At 49.0% G+C, this 17,813-nt stretch overlaps 7 protein-coding genes across 7 annotated transcripts; 3 read left to right on the forward strand and 4 right to left on the reverse strand.

The window, feature by feature from the left end:
* Positions 1-262: 262 nt before the first annotated feature.
* Positions 263-3,846, reverse strand: BP5553_03784 (p-loop containing nucleoside triphosphate hydrolase protein; the record flags this gene model as incomplete). The annotated part of the gene is made up of 6 exons (XM_032012407.1): positions 263-645; positions 697-1,022; positions 1,069-2,571; positions 2,654-3,612; positions 3,695-3,715; positions 3,784-3,846. The coding sequence occupies 6 exons, from the start codon at positions 3,844-3,846 to the stop codon at positions 263-265; spliced, it is 3,255 nt and encodes a 1,084-aa protein (XP_031872100.1).
* A 1,102-nt stretch (positions 3,847-4,948) lies between these two features.
* Positions 4,949-6,261, forward strand: BP5553_03785 (uncharacterized protein; the record flags this gene model as incomplete). The annotated part of the gene is made up of 2 exons (XM_032012408.1): positions 4,949-5,197; positions 5,260-6,261. The coding sequence occupies 2 exons, from the start codon at positions 4,949-4,951 to the stop codon at positions 6,259-6,261; spliced, it is 1,251 nt and encodes a 416-aa protein (XP_031872101.1).
* A 1,532-nt stretch (positions 6,262-7,793) lies between these two features.
* Positions 7,794-8,982, reverse strand: BP5553_03786 (uncharacterized protein; the record flags this gene model as incomplete). The annotated part of the gene is made up of 3 exons (XM_032012409.1): positions 7,794-8,672; positions 8,724-8,867; positions 8,920-8,982. 3 exons carry the CDS (start codon positions 8,980-8,982, stop codon positions 7,794-7,796), a joined length of 1,086 nt encoding a protein of 361 aa, XP_031872102.1.
* A 2,145-nt stretch (positions 8,983-11,127) lies between these two features.
* BP5553_03787 (Uncharacterized protein) lies at positions 11,128-12,904 on the forward strand (the record flags this gene model as incomplete). Its single annotated transcript, XM_032012410.1, has 4 exons — positions 11,128-11,505; positions 11,667-11,756; positions 11,820-12,467; positions 12,518-12,904. The coding sequence occupies 4 exons, from the start codon at positions 11,128-11,130 to the stop codon at positions 12,902-12,904; spliced, it is 1,503 nt and encodes a 500-aa protein (XP_031872103.1).
* Positions 12,905-13,698: 794 nt separating this feature from the next.
* BP5553_03788 (uncharacterized protein) lies at positions 13,699-14,670 on the forward strand (the record flags this gene model as incomplete). The annotated part of the gene is made up of 1 exon (XM_032012411.1): positions 13,699-14,670. One exon carries the CDS (start codon positions 13,699-13,701, stop codon positions 14,668-14,670), a length of 972 nt encoding a protein of 323 aa, XP_031872104.1.
* Positions 14,671-15,246: 576 nt separating this feature from the next.
* On the reverse strand, positions 15,247-16,275 carry BP5553_03789 (uncharacterized protein; the record flags this gene model as incomplete). The annotated part of the gene is made up of 1 exon (XM_032012412.1): positions 15,247-16,275. The coding sequence occupies one exon, from the start codon at positions 16,273-16,275 to the stop codon at positions 15,247-15,249; it is 1,029 nt and encodes a 342-aa protein (XP_031872105.1).
* Positions 16,276-16,931: 656 nt separating this feature from the next.
* Positions 16,932-17,813, reverse strand: BP5553_03790 (Uncharacterized protein; the record flags this gene model as incomplete). The annotated part of the gene is made up of 3 exons (XM_032012413.1): positions 16,932-17,258; positions 17,308-17,583; positions 17,664-17,813. The coding sequence occupies 3 exons, from the start codon at positions 17,811-17,813 to the stop codon at positions 16,932-16,934; spliced, it is 753 nt and encodes a 250-aa protein (XP_031872106.1).

Raw genomic sequence — 17,813 nt, forward strand, 5'->3', positions numbered from 1 at the left:
TCCGCTTAGGGCAATGGGTTAAGGATATGCCACAAATGTCTCCTTTAATATTAATTTTATCGTCAGCTATATTTAGAACATTCCAATTTATCTCCGAGGAGGCTCGACGAACAGTTTTCTCTACCGAGTTCTAGGGATAACTTGGGGATCTTTGTCTAAGTCCAATATACCTATTTATGGACCAATTCCCATACAACCATCTATCCAATCGCCCCACTGCCACATAATGCTCTAACATATACGTCTAAACAACACTAACCGCTCACCTCTTGAGGGTCTTCTGCTTTTCAGCATCCTTAACTAACTTCTTCCCAGTAACCATCAACCCCTTCCTACTCCTCACGCCATCCATATATCTCTTCGCAACGTTCTCCTTATCCGCCAATTCACCTAAATCTTCCAGATCATCCTCAGTAAAAGGTACCCAGAACGGATCTTCATCCAGGATTTCATATCCTTGGAAGATGAGTTGGGGGGACGCGGCACCCGAGGTGCGCTTGCGAATCTCGTCGCTGAAGCCAAAGGATTCGGCGACGGGGAGGAGTGAGAGGATGGTAAAGAATGGCGTGCCTTCTTTGAGGGATTCCGAGAGGATGCGTCCACGACGGCGGGTTAGAACGTCGTAAACACGACCTAGGACTTCGGCTGTGATTCTGTTAGGACTTGAATGCGTGAGGAAATACGGAGGTGACTTACTGCTTGCTTGAATCTCGCAAGAATATATGGCGAGGAGCAACCGCGGACTCCAATCTAAGAAGCCTTGCTTAATGGCCTGTTGTACGGTTTTAATTACCTCGCCCGTCAGCCGGCCAAGCGTATCTCGTGCTGAGGATCCATCGTCGGATGAAGCGCTAACGGTTACTTCTTCGAGGAAGACCGCTATTCCTTGAACGGGCTCGTCGCAGAGCGGCCCTTTTGCTGTGGCTAATTGAAACGCATAGCTGATTTTATCGGAGAAGTCTCGTGCTTGTAAAGTTTCACCGATGGTTTGCTGTGTTTCTTCTGCAGAGCTATCGCGAAGACTAGTATAGTTAGCGGGAATACAAGAAGGCAACGTTAGGAACTTACAATTTGCCACAGATGCTCGAATTGGTGGCATCGAATAAAATATTCGGACCTGTTCTCCGGGGCCCAAATGCTGCGATTTGCTCCACAGAATTGGCCCAAATATCTCGTTGACCTTTGGCAGCCTGGAACGCGGCTTGAAGCTTCGTTTTAAAGTCTGCAAGTGACATGAGCCTCGAAGAATCGACCACACCGTCCTCGTCGATATCTTCTTGCTCGGATTGCTCTTGGCTGCCCTCGGATTGCTTCTTCACTACCGTGTGGAGTTCAGAATATAACCTTTTGATCGCGCTAGAATTCTTGACCAGAAACTCAATGACTTCAGAGGGTAGGGGCCGAACAGTCAATCGGATTGTAACTTGCTTAGATGTAGTTACTGCGATGACAGTACCTCTACCAAGTTCCTTATTGGCAGGGGGCTTCATCTCCTCCGCCCTAACTATTGTTTCCCTGTATGGCACAATTGGTTCACCAGCCTGAATCTCGCACTTGGCAAACCGCTCCCGAAGATCTGTCAAGCATCGCTCGAGATGCAACTCACCTGCAGTCAGTAGAACATGCTCCCCACTTGAGAATAGCTCATACTCGGCGCAAGGGTCACTCTGGACTAATAATTTGAGGCCAGAGATCATCTTATCGAGATCTGCGGGGCTGACCGGTTCAAGCGCGACCCGCACAATAGGTTGAGATGCCATGCTGACTCCAGCCAGGTTGACACTGCCTTCCAGCTGACTACAGAGGGTCCCAGATTTTAGTATGTGACCTTCCAAACCAGCAATTCCAAAGACCACGCCAGCAGGCACCGAAGTAAGTGGCTCGAGCCCACGGCCCATTAGTAGGTACAATGCCTTGACTGTGACCTTTTGTGGTTCAGGGCTGTTATGCGGATGCGCCGGAGAGAACTTTGGTGGGATGACATATATTTCATCACCAACAGATAATGTTCCAGAGTAGATTCTTGCAAACCCGATTAGATGCTCAGGGTCACCTTTCACCTCGTCGGGGGTTGCTTCCTGGAGCCCAGCTGCTTCGAGTGCGTCAGAGACGACGTTGATGGAATCTTCGGCGGTGCTATTTTCTAAAGCTCGTGCTCGCGCAATCTCCTCTCTTTTCTTGCGACCGAGTTCTATGGCTTCTTCAGGACTCAGACCACCGCCTCTGCGCCTATTCTGAGGTAGCTCACTTTCCGGTATTGAGACCATTTTGCTGACATACGCAACAACTGGGTCAGCTGCGGAGGTCTTTGACTTGACCATCGCCTCTCTGACCTGAGCGTCAACGTAGGAGGCACCGGGCGAGGCATCGATCAAAGCCGGGAGTCTAGCTTCCTGTGCAACAGGAGGCGAGGGTAGGGATTCGATCACAGAGACCAGGAGCGCCGTGGAAATAGGCAACCATGCGGAAAAGACCGTTGTGAGAATGACGCGGGGATCTCGGGAGCGTACAACATATGGTGGCAGTGTTATGTTTAGGGATTTCGTGATTTTTTCAGTCATAACAGGATCACTAACAGCAAGTCAGAACATGATAATCTTTAGAATTCACTGAATGTATCGACAAAAGGCTGGGGGTAATGGAAAGCACGCACCCCTTCCCATTGTCACCACCAGTAGTAGCTTGATATACAGCCCAAATTTGCTCCAGTACTAGCTGCACGAACATCGGTTTGAGGTTTCGCCCTTTCAGATGCTTTTGTGCCAAGACTTTCTTCGTCTTCGGATCTAAGTAGAAGTCTCCCCACAGAACTTTCTCCATAGCAGTACGTTTTATACCTAGCTTTTTCTCATACAAACTTGCAAATTGTCGTACGGTGAATGCCCAACCGTCAATGGCACTGCTAAATATGACGTTGTTCCGCTCAGGAGCAAAGTAGAGATCTTCATCATCTTTCTCTTGAAATTCTTGATTCTCAGCGAGATTTTCGGTGTCGACGGAGTTTCCATTGGCATCATTCGGGTTATCCTTGCCTGCCTTCTCCGCTCCTTTAACAGCGGCGGCAGCGATCCTCTCATCGACTCTCTCGCGCCAATTAAGGTCCTCCTCCATTCTCTCACCTTGGAAGAAGCTCCCCAGGACGGCATTGACTTGTCCCAGTAATTTATCAAGATGGATATAGGCTTCTCCAGGGGTCATCTTTAATTCTGTAATTAGTCTATCCATTTTGTTAATGACAAGCAATGGCTTCATGTGCTCGACCCATGTCTGTCGAAGCACCGTCACAGTCTGGCTGCATACGCCTTCAACAGCATCCACTAGGACTACAGCCCCATCACATAGACGGGATGCGGTCGAGACTTCGCTGCTGAAGTCGATATGTCCCGGGGAGTCTATCAGGTTGACTAGATATTCCTTCTGCTCGGGGGTAGCATCTGGCGCCGACCGACGCAACATCGAGAAGTATAAAGATATCGCAGAGGATTCCATGGTGATGCCCCTAATTTGTTCATCTGGTCGGGAATCGAGATACCTGATCTTGCCAGCCAATTTGGGAGAAATGATGCCATTCGTCGCGATAAGGGCGTCGGTGAGTGAGGTTTTTCCATGATCCTAATGCACCCGTCAGCATATCTTTCTATTTTCTATTTTCCCATTCATGCTTGATATTGTATGGGGAGGAGGGAGGACTTACAACGTGGGCTAAAATGCAAATCTACACGGGGAGTTGCTGTCAGCAAAAAGATACAAAATTACCCCACCACGGATAAGAAGATAACGCACATTTCGGATTCCGTCTGGATTCCGCTGCAAAGCGACCAGTTTCTCTGGATTGACGACAGGCATTTTCAGATTGATGCTTCATGCTTATCCGAGCAGGATACCGGTTGGCAAGAGCAAAACTGCTGTGTGGGATGGGGGGGTGGAGCGTTATATGGTAAATTCACCAACAGACGCTTGGCTGATGAATGGACGATTGTTTATTTTTTGGCGATGGCGATAAATGCGTCACACCCCAGCTTGGCCAGACCCATAGTGACGACACGTGACATCTAGGTGCACTTTGGGGGGAATACTAAGGTAAGGGTACCTATGCTGCTGTTATTGGTTAATACTGATAATAATAAAAGACCACCATCCCTAAGCAGCACACACTCTTTGTCATGTTCTCAAAAATATATATATATAAAAATAGAACTATCTCTAGGAAATAATCTCTCTGTTTAGTTGGTTATCCTGTCCCAAGACCCAGTGCATGAAGAGACGCCGGAGCTCTTGGAACCGCCGGGGGCAACCTGAAGCGTCCGTTGCACCACCGCCAAGTGACCTGGCCCGGAGCATTGGTTGACAGCGCTTCTGGCCCCGACATCTCCCTGGCCGAGACTCTGAAACTCTGAAGCTCTGAAGCTCTGAAGCTCAGAACCTGTTCGCCCATGAATAATAATAATATTTGATGCCAGACCAGAGCTTGAGCCTTGATCGCAATCTTCCCTTCCCAGCTCCCCCCGCCATCCCTTCTGATATAAAATTGCAGTGCGATCCAGCCGACTCGACCCTGCACGGTGTCGCGAAAATCCCTAGGTACACTGTACACTGCACACTGCACACAAAGGGGTGATGTCGACGGCAGAAGGAGCTTCATCCACGGCGCCAGCTTCCTGTTGCTGAGGCCCGGAACTCAACTCTTCACGAAGGTAACTATACTCACTGCTTCACGGTCACGACGGTCGTCAGTGTGATGGTGACAGCGACAGCGACAGCAAGCACCACATCAGAGACACATTTTGTCGACACTCACGAGGCCTCTTTCCCCCGCCCAGCCACTGCCAACCACCCAACCCAGCCGGATATATAATAACAATTACGAAGTACACTGCTGCTCTATCCATTCCCACCTCTGCAGACCACCATCACAATCACGGCTTCCTTTTTGATTTCAAACACCACCATGGCCGAAGCGCAGCACGCGCCAGTGCAAGAAGCAAGCCAGCCTCGACAGATCCCAACACGAACAACAGCTCTACAAATACCTCCTCCCACTTCTACCGTCGCACCGCCGATCTCTACCTCCGCCAGCCGAGTGCGCAACTCTTTCCTTGGGCACGATGCCTTTTCGCCAGTCAACGAAAATGGCAGCTTTGAGTTCGACCGTGTGATTAAGAGCGGATACGTCCAGAAGCGGACTCGAAAAACCAAGGTGCGTGATACATCACCACTTGCGAAACCCCCAAAATCCTCCCTGCTAATGAAATCTCATAGACGTGGAAACCGATATTTCTTGTCCTACGCCCCAACTCCCTCTCCATATACAAAGACCAGAACGAAGCCAAATTAAGGCATAAGATCCACCTCTCCGACCTCACCGCCGTTGCCTTGTTGAAGGACCGCAAGCAAAAGCGACAAAATGTGTTTGGCCTCTTTTCGCCGTCTCGAAACTACCACTTGGAAGCAGTTACGAGAAGCGATCTCGACGAGTGGGTTTCACTCATTCGACAGGAAGCGCGGATTGAGGAGGAGGAGGAGGAGCTGCTACTCGCAAGCCCGGGAGGCAATATTACTGGTTCATATAACGGGTTTGGGCGAGTTATGAACGCTAATAACGAGCAAAGACGACTCCATGATGAACGGCTTGGGTCAAGCTCCCCGGAGCCCACCGATCCTGTGGCCAAGGTGTCGAGGAATAACATCTCTCGTCTCGCCCCGAATCGAAGGATGTCTCATACTATTGAATATTCTGGAAACGAAGTCGCGTCGCATTCAGATATGTCTGATGCTGAGGTGGTTCGAGCTCCAGGAGCCTCAGCTCTCTCAATACCAGAAGAAACCCTGGCTGTCAAAACTCCAGGCTCCCAAACTATGCTCGGCCCTCGAAATGCGAGTCAAATGAGTGGCTTCAACATGGAAATGGATCCCGAGCGCATAGTGTGGCAAGGCTACATACTCTACCTGAAGAGTAAAGGTGGAGTCCGTCAATGGAAAGACGTCTGGGCCGTCATCCGACCACGCAACATTGCCTTGTACAAAGACGATTCTGAATATTCGCCTGTCCTCCTAATACCATTCTCCGCCGTTATCAACGTGGTAGAGATCGACCCTTTGAGCAAGACAAAGCGGCACTGTTTGCAGGTGATCACGGAAGAAAAGAGTTACAAGTTCTGTGCACTTAGCGAGGATGCACTGGACAAATTGTTAGGGGCAGTGAAGAGTCTATTAGCGAAGAGGAAGGAGTTTGAGATTCTAAGGGCTAACCAAGGCCGGTGACGATAATGAGAAATGATTGAAACGACCAAAATACCGGCGGCGGCGCGGCGCAATATGAATTTCACGATACCACTAGCGGGAGAAGATGTCACCGCCGAGCTTCTAGAAGTCATGGTTGCTTTTATACCAAGCAGGACTGATGGATTAGGACTGACATGGGCCAAGAATGAAACGGAAACCCTTATGCGATGAATAATGCCAACAAGGCGGCGATGAATCACGATAATGATGATATACCAATAGTATTGTATAATTTTCGGCTGGGATGGGGTGTTGTTATTCCTTGTTGTACTACGTATAGTACATACGTTTGCTCTCAAATAAAGCCAACCATATTATATTTGCAGAATAATCTTTCCTGACGTGTTAGTAGTTGCTGATGTGTCTCCTACTATGCATGCTACTTGAGTTTAATTCCTCCCTCCCCAGGCTATGCAAATATTTTTCATGCATTCCCTCACAACTTGGTGGGAGGGAGCCTTAGACAAGCATCACGTATATGTGTGAACTTGTATCCTTAATCAGTCCCCCAAAAGGATTGCCAAAATTCCCCGACCATTCGCAGAGCTTCATAGTCCCACTGAATTGAGTTTCAATCCCTGCGACCTACGTAGAGAAGAATCCGCAAAGAAAAGGTATTTAGGAAGGTAATCCGAGGGCTTATGCGTATACTACAGACTATAAAAAGATGAAATGCAAATCAGCGTACACGGTTTCTTAAATAATAAAACCTCATTAGAAAGCCCTCAAGGTATTATTTGCTTCGGTGCTTGGTGTATTTGCCCGATTTAGTCAACAACCGGTATACGTGTCAGCTTCACTCACGTACAAGAAAGAAGCAGAGAGACATGTAATAGCGAAAGAATGGTCCCTAAGCATGGAAGAGCTGACATAACGAAACGGTGTTAGGTTGTTGCTGGACTTTCGTCACAGCCCCTGGATGGAGAGGCTGACATGTTTGAAGGGCGCTGGGCGCTGGTGGACTTCTTTTAAGGAGCCCCAGAATGGAAATCTTGACATTTTGGAAGGGCCTTGGGTTGTTGGTGTACTGTGCTCGCTGCATGCAGAGATGGTTTGGGGAGTAACAAAAACGCAATGTTGAGAACTTGCGACGTATGGTCGGTGCATATATATACGTGGAGAGTGATTGTCCTAGAAGCAGCAAAAGGTCAGTATGTATGGAAGAGACTCGAGCTGATCCCTTCTGAGACAATGGATAGTGGTTTGAAATATGAAAGAGTTGCAATATAGTCGTGCTAAGTGAAATATTAACAAGAATGAGGGAAATAGTATTGAGGACAAACTAGCTTAGCAGCAGCTATTCACAATTCAACCCTGAGACGCTTGATAGATGTGGAGTTTATAAATATGATGTGGATGTAAACTAGCAAATAAGGTAAAAGTCTTTTGGCCTTTTAGCCTTATTCTTCTCCGTCTTCTCCGTCTAATATGTGACTCTAGGACGGCGTGATGTTAAGCAATGAGCTCGTTTGATATATGAGAGCCTCAGTTTATCGCTAAATCGCCACCAATCAACTCAAGCCGAAGAATGCACTGTCATAGGTGTCGTGCTCCATTTCACCGCCGGCGCTCATTCCACCCTCATTATCGAAGAACATGTCATCGAAAGCACTATCCTCTGCTCCAACCATGTCAAGATTTAGATCCAAGTCCATACTATCACCACCTCCGACATTAGCTCCTAGGTTGAGGAGGTCCTCTACTGGTTTATTTTCAGCGGCCTTTTCAATATTTTCAGAATTGGCATCCTTTGGCGGATTGAGGCTCGGTAAGTTGAAGTCTGGGGAGGTGTTTCCGAATGCCGAGAGATCAAAGTCATCATTTTGCGTCTGAGGTTGATCTTGGGTCTGCGTGTTGGTATTTGTATTAAAGGAGAAATCCATGCTATCGAAGTTGAGGTCTATGTTGGTGTCATCGTTATCTGGAATGTCAAACAACGAATCGATTGAGGGATCTTGAGGTCCATTAGTCGTGGGGTCAGAATCATCAGGTTTCGCTTCTGTGTTTATTCCAAGACCGATCGGGTTTGTAGTTGTGTTGGCTTCATTGTAGGAAGCAGGGGGCGAAGGGATTTGCAACCCCTTGGGGGTACCCGACGCAATTGCGGGCGCGTCTTTCGGCTCATCCGGCATAGGTTCTTGAGTAATGTCTGGTAGTTGCTGCTTTTCTGGGCTTCTCGGTTGCCGCTCTTCCTTGATCGGCGAAGGCTCGGGTTCTGTAGCTTGAAGCGAATCATTGACCTCGACAGGTTGGGTCTCAGGTTCAGTGCTCTCAGTCGCTATGCCGTTATTTTGAGGAGCTTCTTCGGGGATATTTGCGGGAGTTTCCAACGCGATCCGCTTCAGTCGTGCTTCTTCTAGATCTCGCGACAAGACGGATTTCGCACGAAGCTAACCCTCGGTTAGCAGATGTCAAACAAAATCATAACAGTTCGCCCTTACAATATCGCATTCAAGCTCGTCGAGTGCTTGCTGGAAGGTCTCCACCGCGGGGGGGATTGTCGATTGAAGGCGAGGATTGTTACTGGAAAGCGCTCTTCTACCATCCTTGGTGGACGTTTTTAGGGCCCTTCCTGTTTCTATGAGCTGCCAGCCAGTTAGCTGCCCATTCAAGCAAAACGGCGAGCGGGGTATATACTATGCCATTGATCATGCCCTGGAGGATATCAAGGGGATGCTTTGTGCGAGGCGGTTGTGCCATTGTGAATATATATTTTAGGAAGAGTATAGTCTGTTTGATATCAAATTTTGGTTGCAGTTTTATATGCCACAAGCCATGGGGCGTCTCGCATTACGCTGGAGGTGTACAGAGTATATGAATAGAGAGGCTGATGCTGGAGTGTGGAGTGCAGAGCTTAAAGGCTGACAGATTGAGGTTGTTGAAGTCCGTGCACCGGGCGATCATGGCCTAGTGGCTCAGTCAATACAAAGTACTACTTACTGGTGGTACTGTACCTGGCCAACGCCTACGTGCAGAGTGCTACGTAGAAGGCAAAACCTTCGATAAACTACAGGAGCCAATTCAAATAGCCCAATCAGTTTATAAACTCAATTGGCCATTTATAGCATGTTGCCCCTGAAGTTGGGATACTCTTGAATCCTTCCCATGGCGCCAAGACATTATGAACCCCTACTGAAGCCTACTCCGTAAAGCCTATTTGATACCTCAAGGCTCAGGACACTAAGCTACTTCCAAAGATGCTACTTCAACATCTTAGGATTCAGTACGGAGTACTGTCAAGTATCCAGCTTTACTTAGATGTTCGGGAGTCGTAGGGGGAAGGGAAGATAATCCGCGCCTGTGTTCTCATTATATAATTACCTATATAAACAATTGATTGCTTAAATTCTACCAAACCCAATACTAGGTCCTAGTGCTGGACGCCCTAGGCGAAGTATAGGAATTTACAATTTTGGCAGAGCGACCTGAAGATACCCCGGGCTCTGCAGTTAAGAGGCATCCGAGGCTTGACAAAAGGCTTTGCACAAGACGAATTGGCTCTTGTAGAACCCTCGAAGGTATCTCTCGCTATTCCGTATGCTTTGCTAGTGCGTATTCTCCTAATGATATTTGCCCACCCGGGGTTGCAGCGAAGGGCTGCCGTGCCAATAGCATTTCGTGCCCATGGAGGAGGTGATTTCAGATGCCTGCCCTACAGAGTACACCCTCCATGCATGCGGCAACAAAGCTGCGGGTCTCGTCACATAATTCGCAATCCATTGGGCGGAATTGGTCTCTGGTATGGAGACCTGTGCCTCCGGAGCCTGCTGCACGCCTATCTGGTTTTGGAGGAAAGTCTTCCGTTTGCTGAAAGCCGCAGCACGGCCACCCACGGTCTCCCAGCTCGTGGCGCAACCTGTATTTCGTGCTTCTGACCGAGGGGTGGGTTGACGTTCCATTCAGCTGGGCAGCGAAGCGCTCTGGACTATCTAATCAGCAAAATACAGGTAATAGCCATGCGGAGTAGAGCTAGTGTTGATCATTGATGTGATCCTGTGTGTTCTTCTGCTACGTCCTCCCCTATTATTATTATTTCAACTGCGATTTGCATGGCGAGAGATTAGAGAACCCCCCCATCCCGGCGCCCTAACCGCCTCAGGCCAAGCGCAAAACCGCGCCTGCAACCCTACTCGCTCGTCGCGCTTTATGTAATAAACTTCTCGAGCCCCATTTCCCATCCGCCTCTCTTCCTCCTGATCAAAGAATCATCCACCATCACATCCGTCTCTTATCCATCATCGGGCGTCTGGAATTTGGAGTGGCCTTTCTCCTCTCTCTCTTCCTGTCGTCCTTTTTGTGGTCCTTTTCTTCCCTTCCATCCGTTTAAGCGTCATCGTCATCGTCGTCTCTCCGCCTTCTTACTTTCCAAGTCATTCTCGATTATCGCAGAGCTCCCCACCTCAATCTTCTGCTCTGCCTATACCTATACCTATACCACTCGTCTTCATCTTCCTGCGACAGCCCTCTGTTGCATCATCTCCCAGTCATCGCCTCTGCTCGTACTGCTGCTGCTCCTCTTCCGTACAAGCGATTTTTCTCACTTGTCGCCGTTGAGCTTTCATCGGTCCATTTCGCAGTCCTTCGAGTATAAGAGCGCGCTCCTTATCACTCGAGTCGCACAAGGTCGCAAGGCTTAGCAAGGTCCAGCGCAACACACCAAAGCTCTGCTTTAGTTGTTCTCATTCGTCAGCTCGAACTTTTCTGGTCTTCATCAACCATTTTGAAAACTCCGCCGCGCTCGCATTCGCCATTGACATCACAACCCGCGCGTCGCTTTTTCGCGCTTCCTAATCGCCAGTTTCCGCGAATTTCGATCTATCTCAATCTATCTCGATTTATCTTAAGATGGCGGATAATGGACCTCCCCCTTCAGGCGCACAGCTACCGCCACCTCCACAGGCCACCGCTGGAGCGCCGGGCTACGAGAACGGTCATAATGGCCAAACCAACCCCTCGCACATGCCCCCCCCACCGCTACCACCTGTCATAATCCCACAAAACACAAATCCGATTCCAACGGCTATTACATCCCCCATGGGAGAGAACGGAGGTGTTATGTCACCAGATAGTGCAGGCGGGTTTGTACGCCGTGCCGCCCCTGAGCCGAATAAGAGGGCGTTGTATGTAGGAGGTCTTGATCCTAGAGTCACGGAGGATGTCCTTAGACAAATCTTCGAGACGACTGGTCATGTCCAAAATGTCAAAATCATTCCTGACAAGAATGTAGGTGCCGTCAGTATCACCCTTTAACTCTGTCAAATCCTTGAGAATTCTAGTAAAGTTTGTTGAATTCTCCTATCAACAAGGGTTTCACAACTATTCAGCTTTGTTCTTCTACCTATTATTCACTCGTTGAAAGTTGCGGCTCGCTAATCGCGGTCTAGTTTCAGTCTAAGGGATTTAACTACGGCTTCATTGAATATGACGACCCTGGAGCAGCAGAACGCGCCATGCAGACTCTCAACGGACGTCGAGTTCATCAAGCGGCAAGTACCATGACTGGATGTGCCATCTATGAATACTAACGTTCCACGTAGGAGATCCGTGTTAACTGGGCTTACCAATCCAACACCTCAAACAAGGAAGATACCTCCAACCACTTCCACATCTTCGTTGGCGATCTGTCAAACGAAGTCAACGACGAAGTCCTCCTCCAGGCATTCTCAGCGTTCGGCTCTGTCTCTGAGGCTCGCGTCATGTGGGACATGAAGACTGGGCGCTCAAGGGGATATGGATTTGTTGCTTTCCGCGAGCGTCAGGATGCAGAGAAGGCTTTGAGTTCGATGGATGGTGAATGGCTTGGCTCTCGTGCTATTCGCTGCAACTGGGCCAACCAGAAGGGCCAGCCATCTATTTCACAGCAACAAGCTATGTCTGCTATGGGCATGACTCCAACCACGCCATTTGGACATCATCACTTCCCAACTCATGGCGTTCAGAGCTACGATATGATCGTCCAACAGACTCCAGCTTGGCAGACCACATGCTACGTTGGCAATCTCACTCCGTACACAACTCAGAATGATCTCATTCCTCTTTTCCAGAACTTTGGTTACGTTGTCGAGACTCGATTCCAGGCCGATCGCGGATTTGCCTTTGTCAAGATGGATACCCACGAGAATGCTGCAATGGCTATCTGCCAATTGAGCGGCTACAATGTCAATGGCCGTCCCCTCAAGTGTAGTGTAAGTTAGGCTCAAATTCTCCATCCCGTCACGTTCTAATCGTCTTTTAGTGGGGTAAGGACAAAGCACCGCCCCAGACTGGCTTTGATGCAACTCAGCAAGGTTATAGCCCTCAGGCTGGACCAACCCCTGGCGCATATCCAGGAACTCCGTCAGCCTATTTCCCTCAATATGGTGGAATGCCTCAACAACCAGGACCCCAGTCAGCCGGACCGATGACCAACCAGCAGTCTCCAGGCCAGTTCCCTGGCCAGCAAGGCGGGTATGGTGGACCACCTGCCCATTCCCCAGGTCAATATCCTAATCAGCAAATGCCATACGGAGGATCTGCAAGTGCTGGCGGCTATGGTCGTGGCGCTCAGCCAGCTCCGGCTGCTCAGTGGAGTGCTCCCCCAGCTCAAAACTTTGGAAACGGCTTTGGCGGTTACCAAGGATGATTGCCATGACTTCTCGACGCCTTTATTTCAACGATATTCACTTTGGTAAACTTTGGGCGTGTTTCGTGGAGGGATTGGGGATATCAATTGGGCAGCTAATTTTTCGGTTTCTGCATTTGGTTTTCCATGCTACGGCCTCTCATCTACCGGCTAGGCCGTTCGCGTAAAATTGCATATGAACGTTGATTTCCACTCTCCGCTTTTTCTGTATTCGTTAAGTCTTTGGAAGGGTGATTTCACATCGACCAAAAGTTGTTTTCCTAGGCTGTCGTCGGTCGACTTTGGATGTCTTCTGCATTTGATTGTAGCCGTTTCTCTTTCGCTTGTCGTAACGAGTCACGAATCTACTATAGCGACTACCCAGTTCATACCCATCTCAAATTCTAAGTCATGCTTGTCGTTATGATGTGGTGGTGTTGGGATGGGTGGATATGTGTGTGTAGTTTGGACAGACTGTAATGAGACTAAAATTCAACATATAAAACAAGTCGCTACCCTTGATTGAATCTTGCGACGAATTTGACTATTATTATTCTCGAGGTCTTGAGACGTAGCGTTCTTGGAACAATTAGAAGCTTTAGATGGGTTTATCCCGCCCATGCGGAAGGCCGACGATCCTTGGTCGGGCCACATGATTTGTGCTGTACCTCGGCCCGGGTCGCATATCGCGTTCCGCGTTGTCCAGCCCAATTCAAGATTATTTGACAGGGAACCCGACGACAATATCTACTTCAACTTCCCTCCACCATGCCCAAAGCATCTGATTCTCTTCCTGTAAACTAGTAACCATTACAATGTCCAAAGTCAACGACCTTCCACCACCCGAAACCCCGCCATCTGGCGCAACCTCCCCTCCAAAACCCTCAGATGTAACCCCACTACCACCCTCAGTCTCCAATCACACACCCTCTATCCAAAACCTCGTCGCCTGGGCACCTCTCTACCTCTCCAAAACCGACCGAGTTATAAACCACCTGTCAGCCCTCCTTTCCAGCCCCTCAGGAACTGACAGACTTCTCTGCACCCTGGGCTACACATCCCTCCTCACCTCCACTGTCGCAACCTCAATCTCTCAGCGCCAACTGCACACGCGAGCACGCTCAATAATCGAGAAAGCCTTCGCCTTGCCGGCGAACACGACAGTAATTATCAATGCGTCGGAGTTAAAGATTCCAGGCTCGCGGTTGTTAGTTGCGGGGAAGAGACTGAAGGCGCTCAACGGGTTGATATCGGATTTTAGGATATTTGTGAGGTTGTGGGGGTTGGTTGGGCTGTGGGGTTGGGGAAAGAGTGTTTTGCTCCGGATACACAAGGAGAGGAATAAAGGGAGCCCTATGGAAAAGGATGATGAAAGCAGCGATAGGGTTGGCACAGGTATCGAGGCCGCTCAGGTCCTCGTCAATATCTTATACCAGTTCCTGGAGAACGGCGCGTACCTGAGTTCAAAGGGTGTGCTAGGGTGGAATACAGAGAAGCAGAATTGGGCTTGGATATGGAGCTCGCGGTTTTGGATGACGCACGTTGGGCTTGATTTCATTAGACTGGCCCGAGAATGGAGTAAGAAGGGGAAGGATGCGGAAGAGCAGGAGAAACTAATATGGAAATGGAGGAGGGAAATGGTGGTTAATGCGGCTTATGCGCCGTTGACTCTGCATTGGAGCTTAGAGAAGGGGCTAGTGGGGGATTTCTGGGTCGGTGTTTTTGGGAGTATTGCTGGGTTGGGTGGGTTGAGGGAGGCTTGGAGGGTTACGGGTGCTGGCATTTAAGATAACGGCTATAGTTTCTGAAGGGACTTTTGCTATGGATGATTGATTGCCATGTATATCAACGGGCGAGGGATTGTTGGACGTGACAAGCCGGAGATGGTGGGGTATGTGACACGGGAAAGACACGGACCATGGACCTGTGTGACAGAGTAGAACTGTAACATATGTTTGAACAGCGGTGTACAACTTAGAGAGCGGCATCGGCTGGGAATGGTAAATGCTCATAGGACAGGCAAAGAATTAAGGGTTAGAACGGGACGGCAAGAAAATGATATGTTATTTCGTCCAACCCAAGATAGAAAGTCATGGAAACAAAACAAACTATCCATATTTGGATTTCTATACATCGTATCACCGAGCATAGAGTGCTAAGCTAAATCTTTGATGGGGAAATGGGAAAAGCACAAGATAAAGCGGAACTTGATGCTGCCGACAAGAAACCAATTAAGGCCCAACTCCATGACTGACCACGGTAGCATCGGGGTTGCGACGCAAAAACGTATGTTCTCTCATCCATCTTTTCATCCAAAATCACAATCCATCCAACTTAGCGCCTAGCTAGGGATAGAATTTCCGCTACATAGCCTTATACTTCCCATCATCCTCCTTCCTCCTAACTCCAAGCAAGATCTCCAGCTTGGTCTCCACCTCCGGGTGATCTAACATCAATTCTGCGTAGGATTCATGGTAAAAGAGTCTCTCCAGGCGCTGACCGGGGGTTAAGTACTTTTTCAGCCACTCTTTCAAGCCATCACCAACACCGTCGCTCATCATGACCGTAGTAACGATATCGCACAAATCTTCTGCTTGAACATCACAATCGATATTTTGTTTCAGAAAGTCCAGGCTAAAGTCAATAACGCTTTTAGCGCCCACATTTGTCGCCAGAATGTTGAGCTTCGCTTCGTCCAGCAGACCACCTTCGTGGTTGTAATCATCGTAGTTGATGAAGTCGACCAGCATCCTCACTACCCGCTGTGGCACAACCTCTTCTATTTTCTTGTCCAGATACTTGATGAGGTCTGTTTCGAATTTCGGGGCTTCTGCAAGGTAGGATGACCGAACCTTGTACGCTTTGCCCCGTACGCAGATATCCTTCGTTTTGAAGCTGAATTTGTCTTCGCTACTGTAGTTGCTGCCGCCCCCGCAACCACAGTGGTGATGCGGTGAACAACCTCGTCCAAAGTGGGCATGTCGGTATGTATGACGCTGAGGGGGAATAGGGAGACGTGTTTGGAGAGAGGGAGCATGGCCCTGATATTTCGGCCTAGATGTATGACAGTCGGGACCTTGATCTGGAAAATAGAACGAGTATTCGTCATAGGCCGGAGTGGCGAGTGAAGGTTTTCTGCGTTCTGCGGCGAGACCAAGGCACGGGTCACCCATCTCTGGTGATGGGTCAGTCCTTGGGCCCATGACTCGATGGCGATCGCGTCGAGGGAGTGACCCTCCGACAAATGGTTCAGGAAACTCTAGCATCCCTCTTCGCCGCCGTAGCGGGTCATGAAATGGGATCTCCATGCCTATGTTGACGTGTCTCCTGTGTGAGCTAGGAGGAGGAACATACCCGCCGCGAGAGCGTAGCGGCAGGTTGAAAAGGTCCATGAGCCGTATAATACGTTAGCGAAAAGAGACCCGGTTTTGATCTGAGAATTGAGAGTGAAATGGAGATGATACCCTCACTTGATTGCACAGGTGCTTAGAAAATGGGGATAAACGAAGATTAAAGACAGGAGATATATAGCATGTGCTCGATCGAGTCAGCTACTTCGGAATTAGGGCATCTTGACTTTGCCATATGTGTTTTGCCGTAATGTGTTTTGCCATATGTGTTACTACATCAGGTTGTACAAATGCCGCTGGCATATGACAAGATTATGATCCTCTTCCCGTCTGTCATATAGGAAAACAAACGTGTAGAATATACATTGGGCACAAAAGCTTACCGTTTAAGGACTGGAAAATCGCATGGGAAGTACAACTTGCGGGGCAAACGCCAATAGATACCTATATGCATCTACCAAACCGGGAACCAAACGATAGCGGGATTATACAAATATTCGAGGCGAACATGCCGACGCAATGCCTGCATGAACCCGTTACATACATAGTTTCGCAAAAAGCTGCATATTATGAATGATCGCACTGCGGGGAAAACCTGTATAACGGCGATTCTGCTTCAATCAGACGTCTGCATTTCAGGACGCACAAACAATGGGCGCACTGGAAAATCTCCATCTATTCGATTTTCGAGTGTTCACTTAGTACTTCGGTGCGCCGGAGTAATCGTCAGGTCTGCCTCCTCTCTCATCTTGATATCTCTTGCGGAGGGCCGCGAGACGCTTCTTCTTTGTGACTGAGTTGACGTATGTTCCAATGAAGAAGCCGATAATATTGAAGAACGGCACCCAGGTGTGTTCGGGTAGGAACTTCTGTGCGAAGGCCAGAGCCAACGGCGACGTGATCCAGCTGACCTTCATGACAGGCATGAAGCCGGCTTTCCAGGTTGCATGGACTTGATGAATGCTCTTCGCGCCTGCGATGATGGCCATTGATATCAAGTACACGGTATTCTGGATAGGAGCAATCTGGGTACTATCAGAATCGATGCAGTACAATCGGGCATAGCACACTTACCACTAAGTTGCTCAGAAGAATCTGGAGGATCTTGGCCTTCAAGCTCGTGCGGCCATGGAACAGTTTCTGGAGGATGCTGACCAGAACATGGCCTAGCGGCGCGCTGATGAAAGCGCCATACGCAGCCATCTTCGGAACGCGGGTTGTGAAGTAGTTGCCGCTCTTATTGCGATCCTTTGCGATCCAGGATGCGAGGATTTCTTGCAGACCAGACAGGGTGCCAGAAGTCAGCATCTTGGTCCGCAGAGGATTCGTCTGAAGCTCCTTCATGTATGCCTGTATACGGGCGGGAGGCCCATCCCATCAGCAATATGACCTTCACTCCATGCCTAGATTGGATTGGATTGATCACGTACGGCCAGGTAACCCTTTGTGCCCTCATTAGCCTTCCCTCCAGTTATCGCCGTCCCTAAATCGTGCACCAAATCATGTTTGCCTCCTTTCGCGATGTTCCCAACCTGCTCGGTGGTCTCCTTGATCGTATCTTTCTCAAATTTGACCGACAT

This window comes from Venustampulla echinocandica (genome assembly GCF_003357145.1).
Source record: "Venustampulla echinocandica strain BP 5553 chromosome Unknown scaffold_1, whole genome shotgun sequence".
Taxonomy (NCBI): Eukaryota; Fungi; Ascomycota; class Leotiomycetes; order Helotiales; family Pleuroascaceae; genus Venustampulla; species Venustampulla echinocandica.